Source organism: Neopelma chrysocephalum, unplaced genomic scaffold (genome assembly GCF_003984885.1).
Source record: "Neopelma chrysocephalum unplaced genomic scaffold, ASM398488v2 Primary Assembly neopelma1_43, whole genome shotgun sequence".
In the NCBI taxonomy this organism is placed as follows: Eukaryota; Metazoa; Chordata; class Aves; order Passeriformes; family Pipridae; genus Neopelma; species Neopelma chrysocephalum.
The window spans coordinates 3044204-3071660 of NW_020897702.1; the positions used below are offsets into that span (position 1 = coordinate 3044204).

At 35.9% G+C, this 27457-nt stretch overlaps 1 protein-coding gene across 6 annotated transcripts in view; it reads right to left on the reverse strand.

Annotated features, from left to right (window-relative positions):
* Positions 1-1991: 1991 nt before the first annotated feature.
* PDS5B (PDS5 cohesin associated factor B) overlaps positions 1992-27457 on the reverse strand; it is a 102230-nt gene continuing 76764 nt past the window's right edge. For 2 of the 6 annotated variants that reach the window (XM_027677754.1, XM_027677760.1), the window contains 11 exons: positions 23652-23856; positions 19927-20041; positions 19438-19570; positions 18494-18613; positions 18072-18134; positions 15208-15353; positions 13121-13226; positions 9154-9596; positions 8961-9062; positions 5897-6038; positions 1992-5068 (listed from right to left, as the gene is read on the reverse strand). In XM_027677754.1, coding sequence (XP_027533555.1) covers positions 5033-5068; positions 5897-6038; positions 8961-9062; positions 9154-9596; positions 13121-13226; positions 15208-15353; positions 18072-18134; positions 18494-18613; positions 19438-19570; positions 19927-20041; positions 23652-23856 — 1611 coding nt within the window. In that variant the 3' untranslated portion in view covers positions 1992-5032. Of the gene's footprint in view, positions 5069-5896; positions 6039-8954; positions 9063-9153; positions 9597-13120; positions 13227-15207; positions 15354-18071; positions 18135-18493; positions 18614-19437; positions 19571-19926; positions 20042-23651; positions 23857-27457 lie in introns of those variants that run through there. The other 4 variants (XM_027677755.1, XM_027677757.1, XM_027677756.1 and 1 more) reach the window with 4 other exon arrangements.

The window sequence follows — 27457 nt, forward strand, 5'->3', positions numbered from 1 at the left end:
TAAATAATCACCTTATTATTTTATTAAATAAGGATTAAAAACTCTTCTACTCTTCAAAATATATTTAGTTTACAAAAATTTAATTTTGCTGAATAGAAACATACTACAAGGAAACAGGAACCTGGAATTTTAAAGTATATCTACCAAAAAAGCCAGTTATTGCAAAACAGACTGTTTTGAAGTGCTATGACTTTAGGAGAAAGCTGTTTTACATTATCAACTTGTCTTTCCAACATATTAAAGAAAAAGCTTTTTAGGGCAAGGTTGTTTCATTTTAACACACTCCTTTATATTAAAACAGCAACTGAAGTTAGTACTACTTAGATTGTTACTAAGTTCACCTGTTCTCTTATAATGCATGTCTTAATTTGAGCAATTGTCTCCTATCTATAGAAAATTAATGAACTGCAACAGTAGTGACACAGCATTACAGAATATAGTCTCTAAAGCCATCAGATCACTGGATCTGTTCAGAACCACTAACAAATTTATGAACTGCAATTTGTTTTGAATAATAAAATTACTTCCAAGTAAGCAGGCACAGTATTCAGTAATACTGCTTTGATTTGCAAAATACTGCATTCCTTTTTATCTACATACATGAGGTAGGTTACAAGCATCAGAGACATGGCTAGCCAAAACAAACACCTTATGTTATCCATCCTTCAAAGAAGCTATTTATTAAACTAACTCCAAATGATTACTGAAAAAGTGATTTGCAGGGGTAGAAATCTGTATTTGAGAGACTTCCTTCTTACATAGATACGATATAATGCTGCTGTCTCAAAAGAACATAAAATATACATCTTCATTATGGAAATGAAAGTGCTACTAAAAACCAGATCATGACTGTAGTGAGGCACTGAAAAAAATGCAGGAGTGAAACCTCTCCTTGACTGCATATACACACTGTACGATACCGTGTTTATCCTGCCCATACAAACACAATGGCACTCAGAGACTGCTGTAAAGAGGTCAGATCTTTTAGACAGCAGAATGTGAAGAACTTTAAAGCAAACTGGGTGGGCTTTTTTTCTGTATTTCCATCCCAGCTGCCAACATTCAGCTTCCTACTTTTCTGTTAGCAACAAAATACCAGGAGCTGTACAGTACGCAATGAAGTAGGTGTTCTAAGTATGTTGGACAAACTGACTGACAGGGCAGGAAGTTTGCTTAGGTCTGTGGAATGTAAGACACTTCTGTCAGTGTTAGGAAATTGTACCTAAATTAGTAAACATCTTTTGTAAAGGCAACATCCAATAAAGATGCAAAGACTGGAATGGCAATCTGTGAGCACAACAGGAAACAAGAACGTATTCAGATTCTTCTACTCCTCCTGATGGATGACTGGACAGAGGGTCTCGGTCAGGTGAATTTTATCATCTTGGTCATCATACAACCTGCAGATTAAAGGGATGGCCATCTAGAACTCAGCCGTATGTGGTTGTAGATATGCTGCCTATATCAAATACAGTGGTGTACCTGAATGTGTCTCTTTAAAAAAGTATTTGCACCTATTTGATGAGGTAGAGATGTATCAATCTCTACACTATATATATATATATATAAATTATATTTTTAAACACAGGTAAGTCTTTAAAATTACTCCATCCACAAACTCAGAATTTTGTATATCTCTGATATACAGCTGTAAGATTCTCGTATGCCCTGCGTGCACAAGTGTGAGAATATTCAAACATAATGTACTTGGGTTTGTACCTGTATTTGTATAGGATGAATGCATTTAAGAATTAACACCACAGAACGACAGGGATGTAAACTTGCAGGATCCAAAACCTACTGTGTGTAAGCAGATTTTGATAATCTGTTAAGACCTACACATGCAAAAAAGGGAGCAAGAAAACTGCACACACACCTCTCAAGTTTGGTGGTGTCTTTTTTAGACTATCAGATGACAAATGCTATGCCAGAATGATGTATTTAATATTCAACTCTAAGTTTTTTTTCAAGTTACAAATTGAGCATATTCATTTTTGACGAAAGTGTCTTTAATATGAGTATCTTTTTGTAAATTCTAATGTTTTTGTTCACAGAGATCAAAATGTCAAAAGAGCAAGTGTCAAAATATTTGAAAAAGGGTTCGGTTTTGCTAGAAAATAAAATCAATTGACAGAGTCAAGTATTATTAATACAGAATTCTAGACTATCCAAGGTGGAACAGGTGTACTCACACTAGAACTTTCAAGCAATTTCATGTTTCCCTCCTATTAGTGGATTACTTGATCCTAAGTATTCATTACCTCAGTAGGTTACAAGTAAAAGACCACCATGCTTCTGGAATCAGCGAATTATTCTTAAACATTAGTATAAAGATTACAATCCCTGTTTGGATTTCGCATATGAACTACAGATCACTGAGAGTTTCCTGTTGCACTGCAGCAAGAAAAGGAAATGTAACAAAAGTTTAATTTGCTGCAAAGTACAGCAAGATACTTCGGTAATCTCACAAAAATGTCATACTGGAACTTGTTACAGTGAGTTCAATTTGATCTTTTAATGTAATACAGTACATTTTATAAACTTAACATTATCATTGCAGAAGAGCATGCTAACTGAATGTTAGCAATTTATCTTTTATACATAATTATAATCTACTGTGGCTACTGTACGCAGATCTCAAAATGTTAGTACATAAAATATTCATTTTCTTTATACGAGATGAGAATGAACTTAGAAGAAGTTTGAACATAAGAATGAAATATTTGCTGTGCCTATTTCTCAAGAAATAATGAATTACACATTATAACCCAAGAAATCAACATTTGCAAAACTATAGTTTAAATTTACAATAAACATTATGATCAGTAATGGTGCATCAATATTTGATGAAGTTTAACCTAACCATGTTTATGCACATAAAGCCTCTAGAGTCTGCAGCAGTTTCAGCATCAATTTTTCATATTTTTTGTATAAAATGGACTTAAAGGTACATCTTCCATAAATGTTTTCAGTGCAATTCTGTCAAAGAGGAAAATATAAAGCTAGCTTTTAATTATTCTCTACCATAAAAAAAAACCTCAACAACTTGCATTTGCACTGCTGAAGCATAAGTAAGCCAGTTCTGTTGTGCCAACTCTTTCAAAGTCAATTCTTATCAACCATATTTGCCTTTCTAGGCAGCATTTCCCTCATATCTATAGGTATAAATGTTGAAAAGTTGAATACTGGAAGAGTGGGGAAGTTAAGATGAGGCAGAATAACCTAATTGTTTATAATACTTTTTTCCATTGGTACAAAAAAAAAGCATAATGAAAAAATTCTAAGGGTTGCTTGCTTTACTAGTGATCTTACACTTTGTAAATCAGTAAATCCATGGTTTAGTATTATCCTTTTCTCTGATCTTTACAGTCCACCTTGCAACAATAACTTATTTATTGATGGATTATATGAAAATGCTCCATTATTCAACGAAATAGAATTTTCTTAGGTTAGAAATTGATTTTTCATGTGTTGTCAACTGTAGCGTACCAGAGGGAGAACAGCACCTGAAGGTATAATGTGTGCTTGGCTAAGCATAGTGTAGTAACTGATACATTTTGGTTCAAAGACACGCTTTGTAAACTGTAAAACTGCATACAGGAACAGGATACTGCTCTAAGCATTTTGTTTCCTTTTTTTTTTTAAGACTATACCTAAAAAAAAAAAAAAAAAAAAAAAAACCACAAAACCCAACCTCTCTATGGTAGCACAAAATAAAAATGGAGCTTCATTCAAATCTTGAATACCTTGACTGTAATAATTGACAGCTGGTTATCCAACAAAAACTTAGCTCTTCATACCAAAAAAATTTGGCTCAAAAACAAAAAAGAAAGGTACAATAAACTCTCAATAAAAGGTTCTCTCATGAGGCAACCTACCATATACTACTGCTAGATACGAGTTTCCAAAAAAAACATTACATCCCATTTTCAGCACATTTTTCATAAACATGCAACTTCACTATAAAATACAAAACACTTGGCTCTCAAGAACAGCTTTATAAAGACACACTGCATCAATAAAATTTCTCTTTGTGATTAACTTTACATTGTAATAAGAATTGTATTTTCACTAATGTTTATATATCAGATTTCATATTATAATGTAGTAATAATTTGCTCTTTGTGAACATCATGTTCAGAAGGAAATATCTATACACATTAACATACTAGACTATTAAAAACTCAGTTACAGAATTTTATTGATACAGTAGATTAATAAAAACTGATAGGGGAAGATAAAATGGGTAGGGTATTCAGTACATTATTTAATAACACACTTTTAAAATTAAAATATTTTAAATCCTTTTTGAATTTTCAATGCCACTACAAGTCCAGAAAAGTCTGGCATCAATACTGAGGCGTAAAACAAAACTTCTTTCACAATTTGCATCTCTTGTGTTATTCTATCCAACATTGTTCAACTGTAAAAGAAAGTAATTTAGCACCTCTGATGATAAGTAGGTGCCTGAAGGTAAACACTAGGTTATATTCATGAAGGAAACAAAGACTTTTTCTTCTTCTTCTCCTCCACATGACAAATAGTGGCAAAAGAAAGTGGCACTATTTGTTCAACTGATTTTTTTTTTTCACAGTTAAATGTCAACAAGAGTACAAATACAAACACTGACAGATATTGCTTGAGATCAATTTTCAATAAACTGTTCTTTTTTAAACCAATCGATCCAATAAACAGTGGGGTACTGTCAGTTTAAAGCCGCAGATAAAAGCTATACAAGCACTTTATAAGTCAGAAACATTAAAAAAAGAACTATTTACAGTTTTCTTCTTTAGTTCATATGTCTACAAAGCCAGCGCACATTACACTTCACAAAAATCCACAGTTAATGATATCAACATGTGTGTGGCTAAAGCTTGTGACCTAGGGACTTCAAATGCAGGGGCAGTAAAATAGGTTTTGTCTTTTTGTCAGCAACCCCATTTGTGCACTAACAGCTTCATTCAGTCTCAAGCTTTATATTAAAAGCATTCTTCAAAGCTTTCACCTGGAAGGCTGGTAACTACATGCTCACTCATCGCCTTTCCCTTTTGGAAGTTCTGCGACGGACCTATTTGGAGAAAAAGTATTTTTAATGTTTTTACAGAAAAATCTTGAAAAATCTGAGAACAAATATATTTTATAATGGAAAAAATGCTCAGTCTTGCTCAATAATGTTTGAATAACTGTAAACAGTGGCATTCATTATTCATTTTATCACAAGCACAAGTCTCGTTCAATGACCAGGATGTAACTTCATTTGATGTTACTGAGCCTGTGTCCTTCTTGTATTCAAAAACAGTTTCACTGGTTTTATAAACTCAGATGCTCCAATCATCAGATGCATCCAAAAGTGTAAAGGCATTCACAGTTAAATTTTTAGTATTACTACTAAAATTGCTAATGTATTTGTATGAAATAAATATAAAAGTGAAATTATCTTAACATATTTGCATATGCTGCTAAGAGGAAGAAATTAGTTTAGGATTCTGTTCCAAGATGTCATGCTTATGTTCCAGTACTATGCATTTTGTGTGTCTGCTTTGAATTTATTCACTATCACAATACAGCTGAGAAGAATGAGTAAGAGTTACCTGGAAAATAATTCCCATTAGATAATACACAATTCTGGCATATAGATGAGAAACGTTACACAGAACAGAAACTTTAAGATGCTTGACAAAAAGAGGTATTTTCTAAGACGTGCATCTTCTCTGGGAAACTACAGTGCAGCTCCACAACAGTGGCAGCTGACAATGACGTCATTCATTTTAAAGTAGGAAGGATAAGTTTTAAGTATAGGAGAAATCATTCTAAGAACAGAAGTCATTCTCTGATCATCAATACACAGAGGACCACCACAAAGACTCACAAAGAAAATCTCAGGCATCTGTCTTACATTGATTGTGGAAACTTCCTCTTCTTCCATTACTTCTTCCTGGGGAATGTCATCACTGACTGGTGAACTACCCTGAAATACATCCATCTCTTCACTAGATTCATTCTCTTTACTGGCTGCCTGTTTGGAACGTCCTGCACGGCTACAATGAGAAGAAAAATAAAGATCAGCTTCACAGCATATGAGTCTGCAAACGTATAAACTGTATGAGCAAACATTCTGCTTTACAAGAACAGAAGCCTTAAAATTTCATGTTATGTAATACTCTTGTCTTATACACCTATATAGTTCATCCATACATGAATCAGAAGAAGTGGAACTAGGAGGTTAGACAACAGCAATTTTGAAAACAAAATTCTTCCTTAATAGAGGGCTAGGACTACAAAGTTGAACAATTTTGTCTCTATAGACAAGGCAGATTTTTCTCTTCAGTGCCAGAATACAGGCCAAAGCAGTGAACAACACTAAGCAGTGAACAGGAAAAGCCAAACAGCCAGAGATTGAATATTATTTGTTGTTTTTTTCCTATTCAATTCAATGAATAGATGTACTCTATTTCTACAGGAGTTTATACACAACCTAGAAGAACCCATATTGCTATTTATGAAATTAACACTATGATGAACCTAAATGCAAATATTCCAAGTTAGCTCATACTAAGAGCTAGGGATAATCAGGATAACAATAACTTAATTAGGATAATCAAGAACAATCAGTCAACAATAGCTTAAATTGTCTGTTTTAGTTATGGGACCTGCGACACGAGCAAAAAGCACCCACTTGCTTTACTTGAGAACTAGCCATGCCCCCCTCACCTTAAAAAAAGCCAACTACATATATATCCAAACCTACAGAGCATCCCCCACATTACATTAGCACAATTCAGAATCAAATCACAGGATCATCCCATTTATTTCAGATGCAGTCTTGCTGCACTCAAACTGGGTGACTTTTTGGTTGAAATTAAACCAGAAACTCTGTTCCAGGCAGACAACAGATAGATGTCAATCTCCAGTGTGGGCACAGATCTAAAACAACTGTCCTCTGACATCATTACACTACAAAAGTGGTAGGAATTTTCAGTCCTGAGAACCACTAAAACCTGGACAAAATAAAATCTCTGAATTGCATATAGTAAAAATAGTGGGGGGTTCAGCACTAACCAGCATACCATCCCTTGAGAAACAATACAAATTAGCTCAAACCAAGTCTTCCAAGACTGACAGAAGCAACAGAATTGAAAACAAAACAGAAGAATTACTCACAAGCTAGGTTTATCTTTTCACATATTACAAAAATAAGCCTTTTCACATGCGCTGATTGGTAACCTAATTTGCTCTCAGAAACAGGTTATACGCTATCACTCCACAGGATATTTTATCACCTCATAGACAAAATCCCAAATTCTAATTTCAAATCCATTCCCAAGGAGCCTAGAAAGCTTTAAGTATTTGGATTAAATATATTCTATCTTGTGGTCCTGCTGAATCTATCAAGTTAATCTTCAGTTAAAACTGCTGTAGATATGTATGTAGGAAAGGAAGAAAGGTCTGACTACAGTGTACTTTAAAGACTGAAAAATTACTATGGTCTCATCTTTTTCTTGCAGATTTGGAAAATAGGTGGTCTGATTTAAAAAAAAAGAAAAGAAAAAACCAACCCACAATATTTTTTTAAATGAAATCTAGAATAGACCCAACAACTTTGAACCCTGAAACAACTTACTTGGGTTCCTTGTGCCAGGAACAACATATATACACAGGAAAGAGCTACATTTGTTAGTGATCATGGAGAGTGATACAGTTTACTTTCTGTTTATAATGGGGTAAAGAAACATAAGGGCCTCACCAATTTCACTGAGAAGTGAATCGAAAGATACTTTTTAGTAAAGAGAATACACAAATGCCACACAGCACATCATCCAACAATGACTTGTTGGCATGTCTTCTCAGCATGGCAGTAGCAGCTTCCAACTCTTGTTCTACTGTACATGTAGCAGTGACTTCTGTAGTAACCAAGAGAGTGCTGAGTCCTGTGTTTCTGGTTACAGAGTAAAGGAGCAGTAGAGATCTGACGTGAGGTAGGGAAGCAGAACACTGGAAAGGTCAGGATATTGTGTGTGCAAAATGCTAGATCAAGTGATCTGGTGTGAAACTAGAAGGTGAAATGAGGGTGCAAGCTTCTTCACGCAAAGTTCTCTGCTATGGAATATCTCCAGGGTCAGGCAAATCAGTACATTACACTGCCAGAGGAAGATCAATGTGATGCTAACTAAGCCCAGAAGACAGAAAAACTTACAGAATACTACAAAACATCAGATGGCAGAAGTGCCTAAGTAGTGCCATAAAGAATTTATCACCACGTTATAGAAGAGTAAATCTGTTCCATGAGCTGCAGTTAGATACTAGTGGGCAAATAACCACTTGTACACCTCTGCTTACATATATTACCTACACATGTACAGAAAAGGTAGAGATACCTGTAATTTCCTACAGCAGGCACAAGAAAATGAAGCTAGCCACAGAGTTTAACCTCATTTTGGAGCTTAATGCACCTCACAATTTTCAGAAGCTACTATCCTTCACTGATCACAACACATTTTATTCATGTGGAAATCATTCAAGTGGATAATGAGAAGGCCAGAAACTAGAACATGAACATTAATTTAAGGAGAATCAAAATAAACTTAATTCTCCACAATACTGTTTCACTACAGTAAAAATTTGATTCTTCCCCCCATCCAAAACAAACAGGACCACTTTTCTCTCCTTGAAGTCCTAATAAAGCCCTATCTTCAAGGCCCTCCTGTGCTTTATTGACTTTTCTCCTAGAAAAGAAAAGCTACGAATATGCTACCTGAGCACCCTAAACTTACTCACAGTCTCTTGATCTGGTTTGAGATGACCTAGGAGAGGCAGCTAAGGAAAACATTTTAGAAATAACAATGGCAATTTATTTTCTTAGCTGTCAATTACAGCATTCTGAAATATTTTCAGTAAATGTTTGCTTGGGGGCACAGAGGTATATTTTTAATTTTCACTGAACACAGATTTAGAACACTTACACTTTTTTTTGCTGTGATGGTGGTGTTTGTGATGACCTTCCTCGTCTTTTCTGTGGCGTAGACTGTGCTGATTCAACTGTACTAGTTTCAGATGGTTCTGCTCTGTTTTGAGGAAGACCCAAATTGCAAAGTATCAAATTATAACTAATGTCCAAAGATAAAAAATATGCAGCTTACAAAAAGATGGACTTACCTTTGCTGTGTTCTTTTTGATGTCCTATTTTGCCTGCCTTTTGGTTTTTGTTCAATGTTTTCAGTTTGCCTTTCTTCTTCCTCCTCCTCCTCTTCTGCTGCAGCTGCTGGCGGTTGTTTTTTTTTGCTCCTTTTTGATGACTTTGCCACTGGTTCTTCCTTTGGTGTTCCCCCATTATTTGTTCTGGCAGGGCGTCCTCTTCTCCCTTTCTTTGGTGGACTGTTCTGTTCATCCTCACTTTCTATCACATCTTCTTTTAGCCTTTTTTCATCTTGCCATTGTGTTTCATCAGCTTCTGAAACAATTGCAGGTCTCTTCCTTCCCCGTTGACTACCTCTAAGTTTCTGCTCTTGACCCAACTTATTCAGATCATCTATGCTTAATTTCTCTTCTGAATCTGTGATAACTGCTTTCTTCCTTCCTCTAGGCTTCTCCATCTCAGACTGAAAAGGTAAGATTACACCATTAAATTAAAAAATTAAACTGCCATATTAAACAGTCACATGCAGAAACTTCACCCAACAAGACATACAGTCTTCAAGCTACACAAGTTGTCTCAGTCTGTCTACCATATCCATTTCAAAAACGTTGCAAAAGTATAAACACATACCTACATAAAAAATACCAGGCAAGAGAGAAAGATTATTTGAAAGGCGAGTAGTCAAAACACTGAAGTGTGTAGGGTCTTCCTCATTTGTATCTTCAGCTGTATCAAACACATTAGGATAGAACATCCATAACTGCATTTCTATCAATAGGAAAATATTAAGATGGAGAGGATGTGAATTGTCAAATTATGGCTTCAAGCTCTTGTTGTGAGCTGCAGGGTGGCTATGCCTGGCTCCCATCCTGGCACTGGCAAGGCACTAATACAGGAGACAGCGGGCAATCTGAATTTACAATTGTAGAGGGAAGAACAGGAATTAGTGGTAGCTGCGAAACCACTACTGTCAGAGCTGTACCAAGACTCAGCATTTGCTCTGTGCAGCAAAAAACCCCATCCAAGCCTTAAAACAATCACAGTCTAGTTCGTGTCTGAAGGGACTCATGAAGATTATCTCATTCCAATCACCCTGCCATGGGCAGGGACACCTTCCATTAGACCACATTACTCAAAGCCCTGTCCAGCCTGGCCCTGAACACCTTCAATAGTGGGGCACCCTCAATTGCTCTGGGCAACCTGTTCCACTGTCCTACCACCCTCACTGTAAAAAGTCTCTTCCTTATGTCTTATCTAAACCTAACCTCTCTCAGTTTAAAGCTGTTGTCCCTTGTCCCATTACGGCAGGACCAGGTAAACAGTTTTTCTCCATCTTTCATATAAGCCCCCGTCATACACTGAAAGGCCGCAACAAGGTCTCCCCAGAGCCTTCTCTTCTCCAGGCTGAACAACCCCAACTCTCTCAGTCTGTCTTCCTAGGAGAGGTGTTCCAGCTCTCTGACCATTTTCATGGCCTTCGTCTGGCTCTGCTCTAACCAGCTCCATGTCTGCCTTCTAATGAGGACCCCACAGTGCTCCTGATGGGGATCCCATGAGAGCAGAATAGATGTCAAGAATCACCTCCCTCAACCTGCTGGCCCCTTCTCCTTTTGATGCAGCCCAGGACACAGTTGGCTTTCTGGGCTGCGAGCAGACATGGCTGGCTCATGTCCAGTTTTTCATCCACCAGTGTCCCCAGTCCCTCTTGGCAGGGCTGTTGTCAATCCCTTCATCCTTCAGCCTGTGTTGACACTGAGGATTGCCCCGAGTCAGCTGCAGGACCTTACACTTGGACTTGTTGAGCCTCATGAGGTTCCCATGGGCCCACTCCTCAAGCCTGCCAAGGATGTTTCTGAATGGCACTCCTGCTCTCTATCATATCAAGAAAGGCAGAACCCTTTCTGAATCATAAGCTTTCAAACCAGAAAATATTCCTTCACCTCTCCATGCTTTAGTTCTGTAAAGTGCACAGTAAAGAGCTATAAACAGTGCAAAGATTTCAATAAGTAGCTATGAGGGCCTGTTCACTCCAACTAACCCCCACCCTTAGAAAAAATAAAAAAAAAGAAAATATTACCCATGTACCATTTCATGGGTACTGTATTTCATTTCAGATCATGAAATTGTCCAAAAGTCAAAATATTTACAGTATTTCTGTTTCATATCAATGTTTGTTTCATACTTACATTACTGTATTTCAGCACATTATTAGTATTTGCCACATGGCAATTTAATCTACACAATGACAGTTACACAACTTAAAACCCAAGTGAATGTTTTTTCCTTTACATTTCCCTTGTGACATAAGCTAGAAGTCAGCTTACAAATACATTTCCACTTTATCCAAAAACCTTTGTCAAGAAAAGCAGAAAGAAAATCTAGAGAGGATATAAGGGAAAAAAGGAAAAGAAATTAAAGGACAAAGAATTACACTAGAAGAAGACAAGAAAAATGTTTGAACAATGATTACACCTCCTGTCAGTTCATGTCTTCAGTGACAAAACTGTTGATCTAGATCAGTGACATTCTCGTTATTTCAGTTTATTTGCCTTTGCAGTCATCATGAACGTCTGTCTTTGCTGGTCCTTTTAGCTGGTAACTGCAGCCAATTTTCAAAGTCAAGTTTCTTCCTGAGGTTAAACCATGTCCCGCAACCTTAGAACTAAGGTGTTACTCTACAATTTAATTTGGACAAACATCCTGAAGAGTGATGTCTTTAAAATATGGACCTTCTGCTACCCAATTACAATTCTGCTGCTCAGCTAATGCTTTCTATAATGTGCTCCCTAGCTCCAAAAAAGCAAAAAGGAGTTCTGAATCAATGACCTTAAGCACCTTGCTTACAGATTTAAAGTGGAATAATGCCCTCAAAAGTACTCAAAACACTGAACTGTATTTGCTTTATTGCTCAGCTTTCTCAGCTACCAGTTCAAATTAATGCTTCTAAACATGAATTGCGCGCCAGGAGCTGTTTGGACTCTCAGACTTAAAAGTTTACAGAAGTGTCATTTTTTTGACAAGAGATTCCTGATTTTTCTGATTTTGTTATAAGCCAGTTTGCTTTTCCCACAAGATATAACAATATAAGATGGTTATTTACACTTCAACACAAGCAAAAATTCAGGACACTTTTACTAGTCAGTAGCTTATGTCCCAAGCAACCAAGAAAAATGCACCAGACTGATATAATGACAGAAAGGAAAAGTGTCAGAGACAGTAAAAAAAATTATTAAAGCAGCAGTGACATCAGACACAGGACATCTTTAATGCAGCTGAGAAAATAAAATTTTAACAAATCTGATCTTATTACTTTTTCATGCATATCCCAAATACTACAAAATATTCAGGATATACTACAAGATATAGATTGTCAACTGCTATCAAGGCACAAAGAACTGAAATTTACTAGTGGTATTTGAAATTCTTATTATTTTACCTGATTTTAAAATTACAATACAATTACAATTTTCTCTGGTGGTTTATTTTTCTGTATTCTGATGCAGGTGTAAATACTGCTTAAGATAATACTTAGCCTGCTTAAAATTTCTTTTATTTATGAAGCACTACATCTGAGTGAGAGTCCAAAAAATGTTTTATATCCTTATTAGGAACCTTCAGCATTACTGATCTACATATATATATATAAATCCCTCAATAAGGACAAGGCTATCACTCTCTAAGGCCTAAGTACACTTAAGGACATGATTTAGTGGCAGACTTCTAGTGCTGGTTTAATGGCTGGACTTGATGACCTTTAAAGGTCTTTTCCAACCTATATAATTCAATGAAAAACAGAGAAACTCAACCTTTTTTTCATTGTATTTTCATATCCAACTCTAACTACATCTTCCAGTAGTTTACAATATCAACTCAGTTTCACGTTTCAGCATATTTTCTTGAATGATATAAAATGTCATCACATGAATTTTTATTTTATTGTCCTGGTGATTTAAAATGAAACATCTGCAATGTAACCAAACAGCTCACCCTTACAAGATCAGAGTCGTCCCTTTTGTCAGTTTTCTTTCCTGGTAATGGTGAAGCCAGTGCGAATTCTTCATTTTCACTGTGGTCCATTTCAGTACTGTCAAGCCTAGAATGAATAAACATGTATTCCCCTCATTATTATAATACACTGGGCAACCATTAAAAAAAAAACAACTAAGAACAACAATCTTCTTAAGAAATCTATTACTAAAATGAATAATTCGGCAGAAAGAAACATTTCACTGCGGGTACTATAGCCACCATGTATCACAAGTCAGAACATCTAGGTCTCAGGACAGAGGTCTTAATCATAAACCACACTGATTTTTTTTTTCACTGGGAAAGATAAGCAGTTTTTTAAAACAGAAGAGTCTTACTGAGTTGCAAGAGATCTGCATGTTTCCATACATTTGCATACACTTTCCTATACCAGTCAAAGATGCCCACAGACAGACCAGCCAAAGAATGCACACTTTCCTATATAGGCAATAAAACAGCAGATTTAAATTTCAGAGACCAGTTCATCCCTCTGCTTTTTGTTGGTTTTTTACAGTAGAAATTTCATTTTTATTTCAGTGTGGACAATAATGCCTCCTGCATAAGTAAAACACTGAGACCCACAGATAAAAAGTAATGCACAAAAGCCAAAACATGAGTCCTTTCATTTCATCTGCCCTGGGATAGGCAGAAGCAACATTTTTAAATACCAATGCACATTTATTAATGAAAAGAAATATGCTATGAGTTTAAGTGAAAAGTGGTATTCAAATGCACAAATCCTTAATTCCTTGGCCTGGGCACTGCACAGTGAGTGAGAGACGTTCTTACTCCTACAAGTGTAAAATCTGTAATAACTGTGACATAATCAGAAGCGTAGGTTTTATACAATATTTATACATTAATTTGCCTGTATATATTCCAACAGACTGAACTGGGAATACCACACATACGGAATCATTGCCATAACTTCTCTTTGTCTTTGACATCTCCACTCAAAACACCAGTTTAACTCAGGTGAACTGGAGAGATCATGAAGATGACAGAACGTGTTAGGCTGCGAGTGTAGCTTTTTTCAAAATTTGATCTCAGATTCATTTTGATGGATATAGAGGAGAATCTGGAGTCCACCTGTCTCTAGCCAATAATGTATTTCAGCATGTCAAGCTGCATGACTCATAAGAAATAAGCCTTTCTGTAGACTTTCTAGCAGAGAAATATTTCTTGTGAAACACTGTACTACATGTAGAATTAATATCATATATGAAATCGTTACAGAAGTACTAAATGAGAAGCCTTATATTCAAACATAGCATTTCCTCACAGTCCTGAAAGAATGTGAAAAAATATGAATAGTGGGTCTATGCAATCTCTCAATGTCTGTGAAAAAAAATTAATGACAATGTGACTTTCAGTTAAAAAAAATGAACATAAGACACAGTAACTGATGAATAACCTACAAAGCCGACACAAAATAAACTATAACTTTTAAAGACAGATAAGTAGAAGAAGACTTATGTAGTATTACAGTACATTCACCTCTTCATCACAAAACTAATCTAAAATCCAACAATGTTTATCTGCAAAGTCCAGCAAACTGCAGGGACTAGAGGATGAAGTCATGTGAGATCACCACAATGGCCTACCAGTCCTCACCATCTATGACGTGTTGTTAACTGCACAGTGAGGTTCCTGGGGACTGCAGTTGTGTGTGTACACACACACATACACAGATGTGCATATATACGTGTGTAGGATGATATCTATCTATCTAAAAAACACCCCAAAACCCCCCAACCCTGTTCTCAAAAAACGAAACATATAAGGCTCTCCTTTTCCTCCTTCAGCCAACTCTGGATGTAATTTGATTCTGAGGGGCTTTTTTTGGTTTTCGGGGTTTTTTTAAAGCAAATTTATTTCTGGGGACAGAAAGCCAAATTCATGGTTTCAGTTATACCAATGTAGTACTATAACTTTACTTCAGTGTAAGATAAAAGAATTCTGTCTTTCACTTTAAAAACATTATAGAAATATTCAAAGTTTCCATTACAAATACTTGAAATATCAAAGCTCCTTTGTTGTCTACCAACCTCCCTTTGATCCTTCCTGGAGAGCTTGGATTTGAACTGCTGCTGGCATTGCTTACAGTTTCCATTCGAGAAGATTTGGATTGAGACTGCTTGCCTGCTGACGAAAGAGGCTTATTAACTGCTCCAAGAACATTGGCTGCTTTGGGCTGAAACCAAAAATATATTTCCTTTATTTTAAGCTGCATGTTCAGATAATGTTAACATGTACTATGTTTAAAATACAGATTTCACTTTCTGCAATCATTATGTTAATTTTAACACAAAGTGATAAACATTTTCATATGAAAGCTACAACAGACACCAGAAGGAAGCTGAGGAAGCTGTAATGAAATTGCTAGCTGCCACCAAAACTGGTATTCTTCTCTGTACCCTTAGATTCTGTCCTCTTCTCATTGGTAGTACAGGGTGCTCACCTGACCTTGCAGTAAGCCACTTCAGCACTTTGTGTGCAGTTTGCTTTCTGCTGATTTATCTGCCTGAACCAGCTCACTATCTGGATCAGATAAGCACCTGTACTAGTAAAACAGAAATAGCAGTGGGATGGCCCTTTCGCAAAGGAGACATTGAACTGGCTTAGGTGTAATAGCAACCGCATTAGTTTCAGCTGGGAATGAATGAGAATCTCCAAAGTCCAATACTGTAGAGAAGACTCTGATACTTCTTGCACAGATATAAAAATGTTAGTATTTTAATAAGTACCAAAATTTCAGACACCAGTGAGCTTCAGGTTATTAATTTATCTGGATTATCTTTCAGACGTGCTGAATGCCTCCAGCTCATATTAACTTCTGAGAGAGCTGAAAGAGTTCAATTACTCCTAGAGAGAATGCACATTTATGCCAAACACCCATGTACAAAAATGTTGAATTAAAGACCATTCCCTACATTTCTAATTATGCATCTTCTCTTTCAATATTAGATTCTAGCTATGTCTACAGTTAGTGACAGCTAAAAAAAGTTCAACATGCATATCATATCAGCTTTGAGTGTTCCTTTTTCAGAGCTATGCACCATGGCAGTGCTGATTATACCTTCATAGCCAGAGGGAACTTTACACTTACAAAGATTCACTCTGCACTGAGTACTAGAAAAAGAGCATATGCTTTCCAAAAATAAACCTTGGAGAACAAAATCCAGTTTAACAATTTACATCTGTTAGCTCAGAACTAAATATTAATCAATAAGCATTTCCTGAAAGAGCTCAAAAGCAGAGATTTTCAAATTTACACTGAACCGGATTTTCTACCAAGAAGGGATAACAGGGCCTGCACTAACAGCTCCTCCCTTACAACAGAAGATACACTCAAAGCCTTACTGCCCTCAGCGTTCCCTACTTATATCGACCTCATTCACATCCTCTCAAGATAGTATTCCATTCCCAAAACTAGGACTCCCTAAACCAAATTTCATTTCTCGCTCCTCTCATGATGGTGAAGCAATTGAAAATTCTGGTAGTCAAATAAGCTCTACTGCTTGTTACAAAATTTCAAAACAACACAAAAAGAGCTAGAGCACCTGGCACTAGAAATTGAAAATAATATAAAATTTAACTTAGGATTCAAAAGAGTTTCAATTAGGACATATGAAAGACATGGAGCTGCTGAAGAGAGTTCAGAAAAAGGCCATTAAGATGAAGAAGGGGCCACATCATGTCTCAGAGAACAAGGGGTTTGGACTAAATGACCTCCAGAGGTTCCTTCCAACTTCAAACATTCTGTGATTTCTCATGGTAGCATACACCATGTTTCTTATTTAATATTGTCACAGTACACTTAATATATTAAGTATGGGACAAACTACTAAGAATGTTTGATGTTAAAAACTGGATCAGAAAACTTCATATTGACTACTGATCAAAAATTGGAAGACAAACTACTTCCTTTTAAAAACTTTTGTGTCTTCACAAGTAAGAAGCCAATCCATGGAGTTCAAGCACTCAAATGCACAATACAGTGATGATCTATTCCAATCCATAAATGTTGACTTCCAACTTCTTAAAGAGATGCTCATCTGTCTTTTTTCCTAACTTGCCTTCCTCCTTTATTAGTAAGTTACTAGCTCACAGTTAATGCTTCATTAGCAAAGTTAAGGGTAATGATGATGCTGAAATTTCTTTTGTTTGCAAGGTAGCAAATTAATGTTCTTTGTCATCTAGAACAGAACACATTAATCCAGATGAAAAACACAATTTGTCTTTTCCTTTACTAGATTTTAATTTTATTCTCAAGAGTACCTGGGTTTAGTTTTAGTTTTAAACCTGGGTTTAGTGAAGAAAGAACACTGCCATTCAAAACAATGCATAATCTGAAAGACAAATTAACATAACTGTAGAACAGCCAGTTATCTTGTAAGATACTGTAAAAAGGTATTCAGCTTTGCCAAAGATTATTTACGTAATTTTTAAAATAATTTCTGTTAGAGTTTTCCATAGCTGTAACTTCATAGGCAACACCGTAGTCTTCTGCAGAAAAGAAGGTTAACCATTTTGTAAACTTGTCAAATATTACGGATTGTTTGAGGGGGTTTTTTTGGACTCTCTCCTTTCAACGACAACAGGCTTTGGCTACTATTGCCACAACCCAGCACAGACATTACCAGTTTTCCCTTCTACCTATCTCTTTTCTATACCTAGAAACAATCTGTTCTCTTAAAGTGTTTCATAAACTACATGCTAGTTCTCTTAAAAAAAAAAACAACACAAACACACACACAAAAAACCCCAAAGAAAACAAACAGGAACAAACAGGCAAACAAAAAAAAAAACCACAAAAAAAAAAAAAAAAAAAAAAAAAAAAAAAGACAAACCAGAACTGCAAATACAGCACCAAAAACAAGCCCCCTCCAAACCACCACACCATACCTACCTTTCCAGGAGTAAAAAAAGACTTCATTTCCGGAGGAAGATAATTTTTGGTGTTACTGAAATTCTGTAAAGAAAGGGGGGGAGGATTATAGCAATATTCAGTGAATTATATATATATATATATATATGTGTATATATATATACATTTTGGAGATTGCACTGAAAGATTTTCTTTACATCATTGTAAAGAAATTGAATTGAATTTTTAAACCAGAACACTAACATCGGGGTTGGGAGAAGGGGGAGAACTCTGTGTGTGCACACATATAGAAATATTTATGAAAACATATGCACATTTTCAACTACAATATAATAGGGAGAAGTCTGAAGTTACAAGAAATATTTAAGAAAAACAACATTGAATTACAACTTACAAATATTTAAACAGACTTATCTCAAGAAAAATTAAATGCCATGGTATACCTTGTCAGGTTGAGTAAAATATCTGGCTGGAAGTACAGGGTCTTTAGGGGATTCCAAACTGTATGTTGTACTCTTTGACATAATGATATTCATTGCTACATCACAGACCGTGTATAGTTTCTGTAAATAATAAAATTAAAAGACCAAACAACACTTTAAAAGTTCACTGAAATCTTGACAAGAGATAGTGTATCTTTTGAGCACAGAATTACAAGAACTCACAGTTTAAAAGCAATCATCTTAATAATTTAACATCAGCCTTCATCTTAAACAGTGTATTGCAGAGTACTGTAATACAGACACTAAAGGCAAAAATCATTGTTAAGTCTAACAGCTGAGGAGAGATAGTTTTCATGATCTTTCTGCACTTAACAATAGTTGCCTTAGTTTCTAAGACAAAGTTAAAACAAACAAATGAACTCACACACCCCACCCACCCACTACCCAAAACTCAACACTGTGGGTAAAGCAGAAAAGTGACAAATCTGTACACTGTGTGATGCTAAAACCACAAAAGAAAGATCAGGATTTGATACATTCACTACACAATACAAACCAGAGACTTCTAATGTAACTATTTTTCTTCCTATACTAAGCTTACTCCTGCATTTTAAAAATTAAATATTACAAAGCACTTTAGTAGATGATTTAAACAGTAGAAGTTATAGTCTACATCTATTTAAAGTTAGTGTTCAGTAATCTTACTGAGACAGAAAGAGAAGGACTGAAAACCATTACAAGTCCCTTGCAGATATGCAAGAAGGACAGGAAAATAACTGTCATCTAAACTACAATAAATATTATCATTACAATATATAAAGTATCATCTCATACATACAACTCTATTGAAGGATATTTTGAAGTTGGTATATAAACAAAAAGCAACTCCCTTCCATAAGCAGGCCAGAATTAAATGCAATTTCCAATCAAAAAGTATCACCTACTTCATTCATTTTTTGATCATCTGGTCCTTGAGCATCCTTAGTCTGCTTGATATTTTCTACCATTTTTCTGATAAATGCATGACTGTTGTTTTCATTTTTAGCCATCAATATTTCCAGTATGAACCATAGGCACCTAAAGGAGAAATGCAGTATTCCGCAAAAATGAAAATACAAAAGAAATTCTTTAAAAAAGCACATTTGAGAAAGTGATTTAGTCTAGGCTTTACTAGTATTATGAATTCAAACCAGTCTAACTCTGGGAAAATAATTCTTTAGAAAAAATGAAATTAAGGTAGGACGAGCAGAAGATAGAGAGTTCATCTGTAAAATATTGTGAGAAATAGTATAGATGCTTTTTTAGTGCTCTCTGATATTTTACAGAAATAACTGCCATCATTATGTGCACTTGACACTGTAACAGAGTACCACCATGAATTAAAATTTCACTTAGAATAAAGTTAGAAATAACACTATTGAAAGTAGTCTTACTCCTTAATGTCCTTGAGTTGTTCAATGTCCTGGACTTTGACATAATCTGGGTCATGAGCTAGGAGATGGATAGTATAAGGAACAACATACTCTGGTAGAAGTGACAACAGTTTCTCTGAAAAGCAGAAGAAAGATGCATCAAAAAACTACATACTAAGAAACATGCTTTTCTACTAAAGAGGAAAGGGCAAATTTTTTCTAGCATCCTCTGAGACTTTTAAGTAATCCTAAACAATTACTGCAGGAGAAAGTCTTTCCTACATCATGACAGACAGAAGGCCTATTTTCCCCAGGGATTCAAAAACTAAGGGTTGTTGCCAATGGCCCTCTCAAAGTTATGATCACAAAATATATATTCTGTAAGGTAACAAATTCCCTGACCAATACCATGCAGCATGAACTCCAGCACCTCAAAGTTTGATGAAGAAAACCAGAATAAAAAAAATCCTCTCCTATGACGTAAGGACAACAGAAGGACAAGTTGTACACCAAAAGTAAAAAAAAAACAAACATATTGCAGCAAACATCCACACTACTTTCTTTAGCCTAATGCCTAAGAGGAACCAGTGGATGCACAGTACACCTCAATTTTTAAACCTGTACCCTGTGCAACAGGCAAGACAACAGGCAAAGGAAGGCATTCTAGTATTCTATGTACCTTGCTATGGTACAAGTATCTAATCTTAAGTGCTTGTGGCAAATGTAAAGTTATAGTATAAACTATGGATAAACACTTCAATGTATGTGTGAAGGAAAGAGGGAAATTCCTAGCTCTGCTTTTGAAAAAAAAAAAAATCACATTTTTGAGCTAGTAAGCAGTCATAAAAGACATGACCAAGTCTGGAAAATCTTTCAGTAAGCTTTTAACTATCCCCTATTCAGTTATGAATAAGTCCAAACATCTGTAAATCATTACACATAATAATAATTTTTGAAAACAATTTTAAAATACATTAGAACACTGACATTTTTATCTCCAATATATGTGTTCACATGAGATATGTTTGACAGTTATTGTGCACATCAAATAAAATACATCATTATTGTAGATTTTACAAAACAAAATAATTGTCGTGCATAAGTGAGGTTTAATCTATCACTTTCTTAGAGGTCTGCATAAATAGGGGTAATGCACAGTCTACATAATATATATATAATACCACCTAATGTCTATTTCAAGCTATTTTTATGTAATTGAAATACAGTGTACTCTGCATAGCAGTTTTTAATTTGTTTCAATTGACACTGCACTATTAACTTCAAAAATATCCTTCATTTCTTCAAGCGCTGTCCTGCATTTTAGCCAGCAGCTGTTTGCATTACTAAATTAAAAAATAAAGATGGGAAATGGAAGAAAAAGAACATAATTATGACTTGAGAACACTAGGAAAATTGGCTTGCCTTAGACATGTCCCAGGCAAACCAACCCACTATTATTTGTATTAATTAGTAACTTCAATAGAATGTTCATCAAGAGCTCATGAATTCAGTTTTTCAGCAACTTCCTGATTTGGACAATTTTTAATATAACAACGATAATTCCAACTAGGTCTGGAAAACAAAATGAATCAGTTCCAGACAAAACAGGAATAGAACAAATATTGATACATATTGTATTTAACCCCTGTCATGACAAAAAATTGTAATTACACATTCTTTCCTCATCTCTAATGAAGAAAGACACAACCTGAAAGGTAGGGTGGTTTTTCTACCAGCACATAAAACTACAGTGTGCCAAAACCCTTCACGAAGTTCTTTATGAGCTTTTAGGAAAGAAACTTGTTAAAAAAATTAATCTTCACCCTTGTCATTCTTCTGCTTACTGACTTGCAAGTAAAAGCCCATCCTGAGAAAACAATAATTCCTATGCAAGACACATCTCTACCCAGATGAAACTAGTAACAGATACACAATCAAAATAAGTCTCTTCTTGAGTGGCTTCCACTCTGAATAGCATTTAGAGAATTTAAGAGAGCTGAGAATAATTCCTGACAGCCTTTAAAAGGCCAGTGTGGAAGAAAAGAGGCATTTTACTATCTGGTACCAGTCCTTAGGAAGTTTTCCAGAAATATACCATCTTTTCAACAAATGCTGAAATCTCCCAGAAATATCCAACAGATATCCTCCTCACCTGTACCAAGTTTTCAAGACAAAATGCATCACAAAATCAAACATTTATAGATTCAGAAAAATAGCTATATTAATCAAAGATGTAGATTTCCAAAGGAGGTACTACAGTCATTACTACCCTGCATTACTGCATGCTTAGTAAGGAGAGTGGCATATACGTTTAAATAGCACTTTATTATCAGAACTGAGCTTCAGCTGTAGTTCTGCAATATGGATATTTTAGGATACAAACAGTTTGAGACATTGTATTTGTTGAAAACTCAGACTGGTAAACCTGAATGGCCCAAAGTTAACATTGCAATCCTCAAACAATCCTGCAATCTATATTTAATCCCAACTTCTCATGGATTATAGCACATATCAAATCAATGGCATCACTCAAATATTTCAGCAAGAAAAAAAAAATCATCAGGCACATTTTGAGGTTCTACTGGATAAAGAGAATCACACACACCTAGGCTCCTCTAAATTTCTTCTACAGATTTTTGATAGCAACTTCACAGCATCTATTTTAAACATACGAGAATTCTTCTATTTTTCTCCTACTACTAAAAAGAGTTTTCAATTTCAAGAGGAATAGTCTTAAGGTGACATAGAGGTGTTTGCTCAATTTATTTTTCTTTTCCCATGGTATTGAGGTGGGAGAAAAGTACCACTCTTTCTTCTTTAAGTCTAATTAATGACACACAAAAGGATTTCTCTGCAGACTTATTCTCTGATCAGTCTAAGAGGACTAAGAAAGACAGACTGACATGGTTAATATAAAGTGATTCATAAATACAAAAGGAAATCAGTTATCTGACGGCATCTGTGAGATCAGATTCACAAAACAGGTCTGGTTTATGCTAGAGAAGATGAAAAAAACCCTTTATTTCAGAAAAGCCAAACCATCAGTAATATTTCAAAGAAATAAAACTTTCAAAAGCTCTTATTCAAAACACCCATAGCTCATCACAAAGGTCTACTTTTTCCTATGACCATATACCAGTGTTGTCACACTGTATGTATGTAGCTTTAAGTCAAAAAAACTGATTTAATAAAATTAAAAATAGCTAACATGAGTCCATAATAACTCCCAAAGCATTCCCATGATCAGATTGCTGGCACTGAGAAGAAAGAAGTACATGAACTCATCCTGAAGAGCCTACAAATATAGACCTTTGCCAGCATAAGATAAGAAGCTACTCAATATAGCAGCACAAAGAGCCTATTTAATATAACATTTATTTCATTAAAGTTATGTATTATTAATTACTGAAGTAAAATTGACCATTGTCATTTCATTTAGAATATTATTAACCATTAAGTTCAAACAGTACACTTAACTGCCCTGAAAAACTACTTCACTTTCAATACAGTTAGGCATAAGTATTTGCACAGTTTTTAACAAAACTGAAAGACCTCAGAAATGCCTGTTAAAAAACATCAAAAGAAAATCAGAAAAACTGAAAAATTTCAGTTTTCATTAGATATCACTAAGTGAAATTTACAAATGTTCTATGTACAAAAACAGACAGCCATCACTGTTTTCAGTCTACTCACATTTACATTTGAACTACAGCACTTGTACCAAAAAGCAACTTCTACTCTCTTACCACTAACTGCTGCATGTTGCTTCAGATATTCTCTTCTGACATTTATGTTCTTCACAAGGCACTGCCTGGCGTGAGCTCTTCTCTCTTTCACAGGATCTTTTGCACACAGTGCACAAATAGCCATATATTCTAGTGGCAGCCGTAGTCTAGAAAGGCCTTTGTGAAGTTTCTGAGCAAATATTTGTCTCACTTGGTAACATTCATCCTATTAAAAAAACCCAAAACAATAAAACACTCAAAACTAGAAAAGATAACAGTAAACTTTTCTAAAAGCAATACAGACTGTGAAATAAAACACGGAAGCCCAGGTAAATATGAAAAAAAGCAATTTCAGACCTTGTAGTCACAGAAACATAGGAAGTTCAAGGTTTTTTTTTTAATGACAATTCAGAGCAATTTAATTGAATTAATCAGTTGAAGCTTCCCTTAAAATCAGAAGAAGAATTAAGGTTCAGGAATTGTACAGGAAGATATCACACTCAGGACCCAAGGCCTAGTTTAGCATAGTACTAAGGCATGGAGTTAATGAAATTGTTTACAAGAGGACCACTTGCTCTGTGAAGCCAAAGTCAAAGATCCACACAAAAACATTTTAGTTACCGGTAACCACCACCATGTCGAGTTTACTGCTATGATTTCACACATTTTCATCAAGGTATTAATATTAAAATCTGAATAAAATTCAACAGAATTACCAGACAAGGTGAAATGCTGAAGAGAGTACCAAGCATTTCCATTATTCTGTGGACACTTATCAACTACGATTGACCATGGAAGAGAATAAACCATGTCTAACAGCTGCCAAACAAAGTAAAATAATATGGAGGCAGCAACTGTATTTCTACTGTTTACTAAGCAACGTATTTCCAGAAAAGACGTGAACTTGAAAACTTTTTTGTATAGAAAAACCCTACATACACCACTTAATACACCACAAACCATTTAGTAACACACGACACGGAAGTTTAACAGAAGCACATGCGGAAAAGGATTAGAAGAAAACAGAGAAAAACTTAAGATAAACAAGGCCAAAAAAGTAGCTTGGCACATTTAACCTTCCAGAAAGAGGGCAAGAGGAAAGATTTATTTTCTCTAAACATGAAGAAAAAACACTAACAGGAATAAGCAGCTATTTCAGTCAAATGACAGTTTTGAAGTTCAGAAAGGATTGAAGAGGCTTTCCAGCTATCAGTCACCTGAAGTGCAGAGCCCAAACCTAGCCACTGGTAACATTGACTCTGCTAAATTTGCAAATGGCATCAAAAGATATCATGTTTTAGATAAAACAAGCTTTCCTCTTTCCCCACCAAAAATGAAATCCACAAGAAACTTCTTCAATCAAGCCCCATTTCCCTTTCTGCACTTCAAGCAATACTCCTCCCTGTATGGACTGAAACCCTGAAACACCTGCCGTAGCCAGAGCAGAAGCAACCCAAGCCCACAATCCCAAACCATGAGACCTACTCATGATGCATTGCCTCACAACAGCAAATCCACCCCCCAGCAAAAGGCTAAGATACAGCCTTCTTTTCCTCCTCAGTAACATCACCTAATTCTAAAGCCTTTAGGAAGCTTAGAAGAAACTATGCCTAGTTGGTGTATCAGCAAGGAAGCATGTCCTCTTTGCCTCAGGGGACAAGGAAGTTGTAGTTCGGTGTTACTGATGGTGTTGTCTGGCCAACTGGAATGATTATAATTTCTTCTTCTTTTAATATTGAGAATAACCTTAAATTCAGCTCAGTTATACTAGTTCACTGAGAAGAAGGGGGATAAAACTTATCCAATGTATGCTATTTTTAACAGCATACACGTAAACCCCATAAAATCAATCCAACTTTATATATCCACATCTCTGAATTTAATGTTGATTTATCAGAATTTCACCTTTTAAAAGCACTTTAAAAAAATATATTTGCAAAGCATCATGTACCACTCAGACACACCTCTGATTCTTTCATCAATTAAAATACTCTGAGTAAGCAAGGAAAACTGAAAAAGTTTTGGGATCTTATTAAACAAATGAAACTTATGCAATCTAAAATATTTATTCATTCAATTACATTTCATTTTCAACAGCAAAGCTTATTAGATCTTAAATCTGGTCCTAAAGCCTGTTAAACACTGAAGTACTCCACACTACACTCAATTATTTTCTAGTCTCTTTCAGTATGAAGCTCTGCTGACATCAAAATTTGTTCTGCAGACCAAATAAGTCAACTGCTGGTAAGCTTACAACATTGGTCAAACACATCCAGAACTTATTTAAAATGACTAGAACTACATGCATTTCATCACCACAAAATCCCTGTTTACCAGTGCCACTTTAATACAGCAATTAGTGACAACACATAATTATGTATTCTGCACTCTAATCATTACACATTACAAAATGGCAGTATCAGAGAAAAAAAAAGTGCCAGTACAGCTACTCTGTCTGAGGATCTGAACTGAAAGTGACAAAGAAAACTGCAGAAGACCTCAAGAACATCTAGAAAAGTTATTTGTAAGTATTCAAAATCCATTAAGAGCGGCAGCGAACAGGAAAGGCATAATTCCTGTTTTGACAGGAATTTCTAGTTCTCTAGAAAACAAGTTAGCAAGTCACAAAAGGCAAAAAAATATCAATAAATGAGGAGGGAAATGTGACAGAACTAATACTACAGAAGAAAAGATTCTCCTGGCAGTGATGTGAAGTCATATGGATATATCTACAGGGAGGGGATTACAGAGAGCCAACGCGGCTTTAAAAAGTACGAATCATGCCTGACCACTCTAGTAGCCTTTAACAATGAAGTGACTCTGTAAATGAGTAAGCGATGAGCAACTGATGTCATCTACCTGGATTTCTATAACGGCTTTAACACAATCTCACACAGCATTCTTGTCTCTAAATTGGACAGATACAGCTTTCATAGATGGACTATAAGAAATTAGCTGGATGGTCATGTCCACAGAATTGCAGTTAAAAAAAAAAAAATCAATGTCCAGATGGAGATCAGTAACAAGTGGTGCTCTCAGCGGTGAATACTGGGACCAGCATTATTCATCTTTATGAATTACACAGATAGCAGGATTGAGTACATCCATCAGCAAGACTGGATGACACAAAGCTAAGTGGTGCTGTTGATATACTGGAGGGCAGGAGGAGATGCCATCCAGAGGCATCCTTGGCAGGCTTGAGGAGTGGGCCCATGGGAACCTCATGAGGCTCAACAAGTCCAAGTGTAAGGTCCTGCAGCTGACTCGGGGCAATCCTCAGTGTCAACACAGGCTGAAGGATGAAGGGATTGACAACAGCCCTGCCAAGAGGGACTGGGGACACTGGTGGATGAAAAACTGGACATGAGCCAGCCATGTCTGCTCGCAGCCCAGAAAGCCAACTGTGTCCTGGGCTGCATCAAAAGGAGAAGGGGCCAGCAGGTTGAGGGAGGTGATTCTTGACATCTATTCTGCTCTCATGGGATCCCCATCAGGAGCACTGTGGGGTCCTCATTAGAAGGCAGACATGGAGCTGGTTAGAGCAGAGCCAGACGAAGGCCATGAAAATGGTCAGAGAGCTGGAACACCTCTCCTAGGAAGACAGACTGAGAGAGTTGGGGTTGTTCAGCCTGGAGAAGAGAAGGCTCTGGGGAGACCTTGTTGCGGCCTTTCAGTGTATGACGGGGGCTTATATGAAAGATGGAGAAAAACTGTTTACCTGGTCCTGCCGTAATGGGACAAGGGACAACAGCTTTAAACTGAGAGAGGTTAGGTTTAGATAAGACATAAGGAAGAGACTTTTTACAGTGAGGGTGGTAGGACAGTGG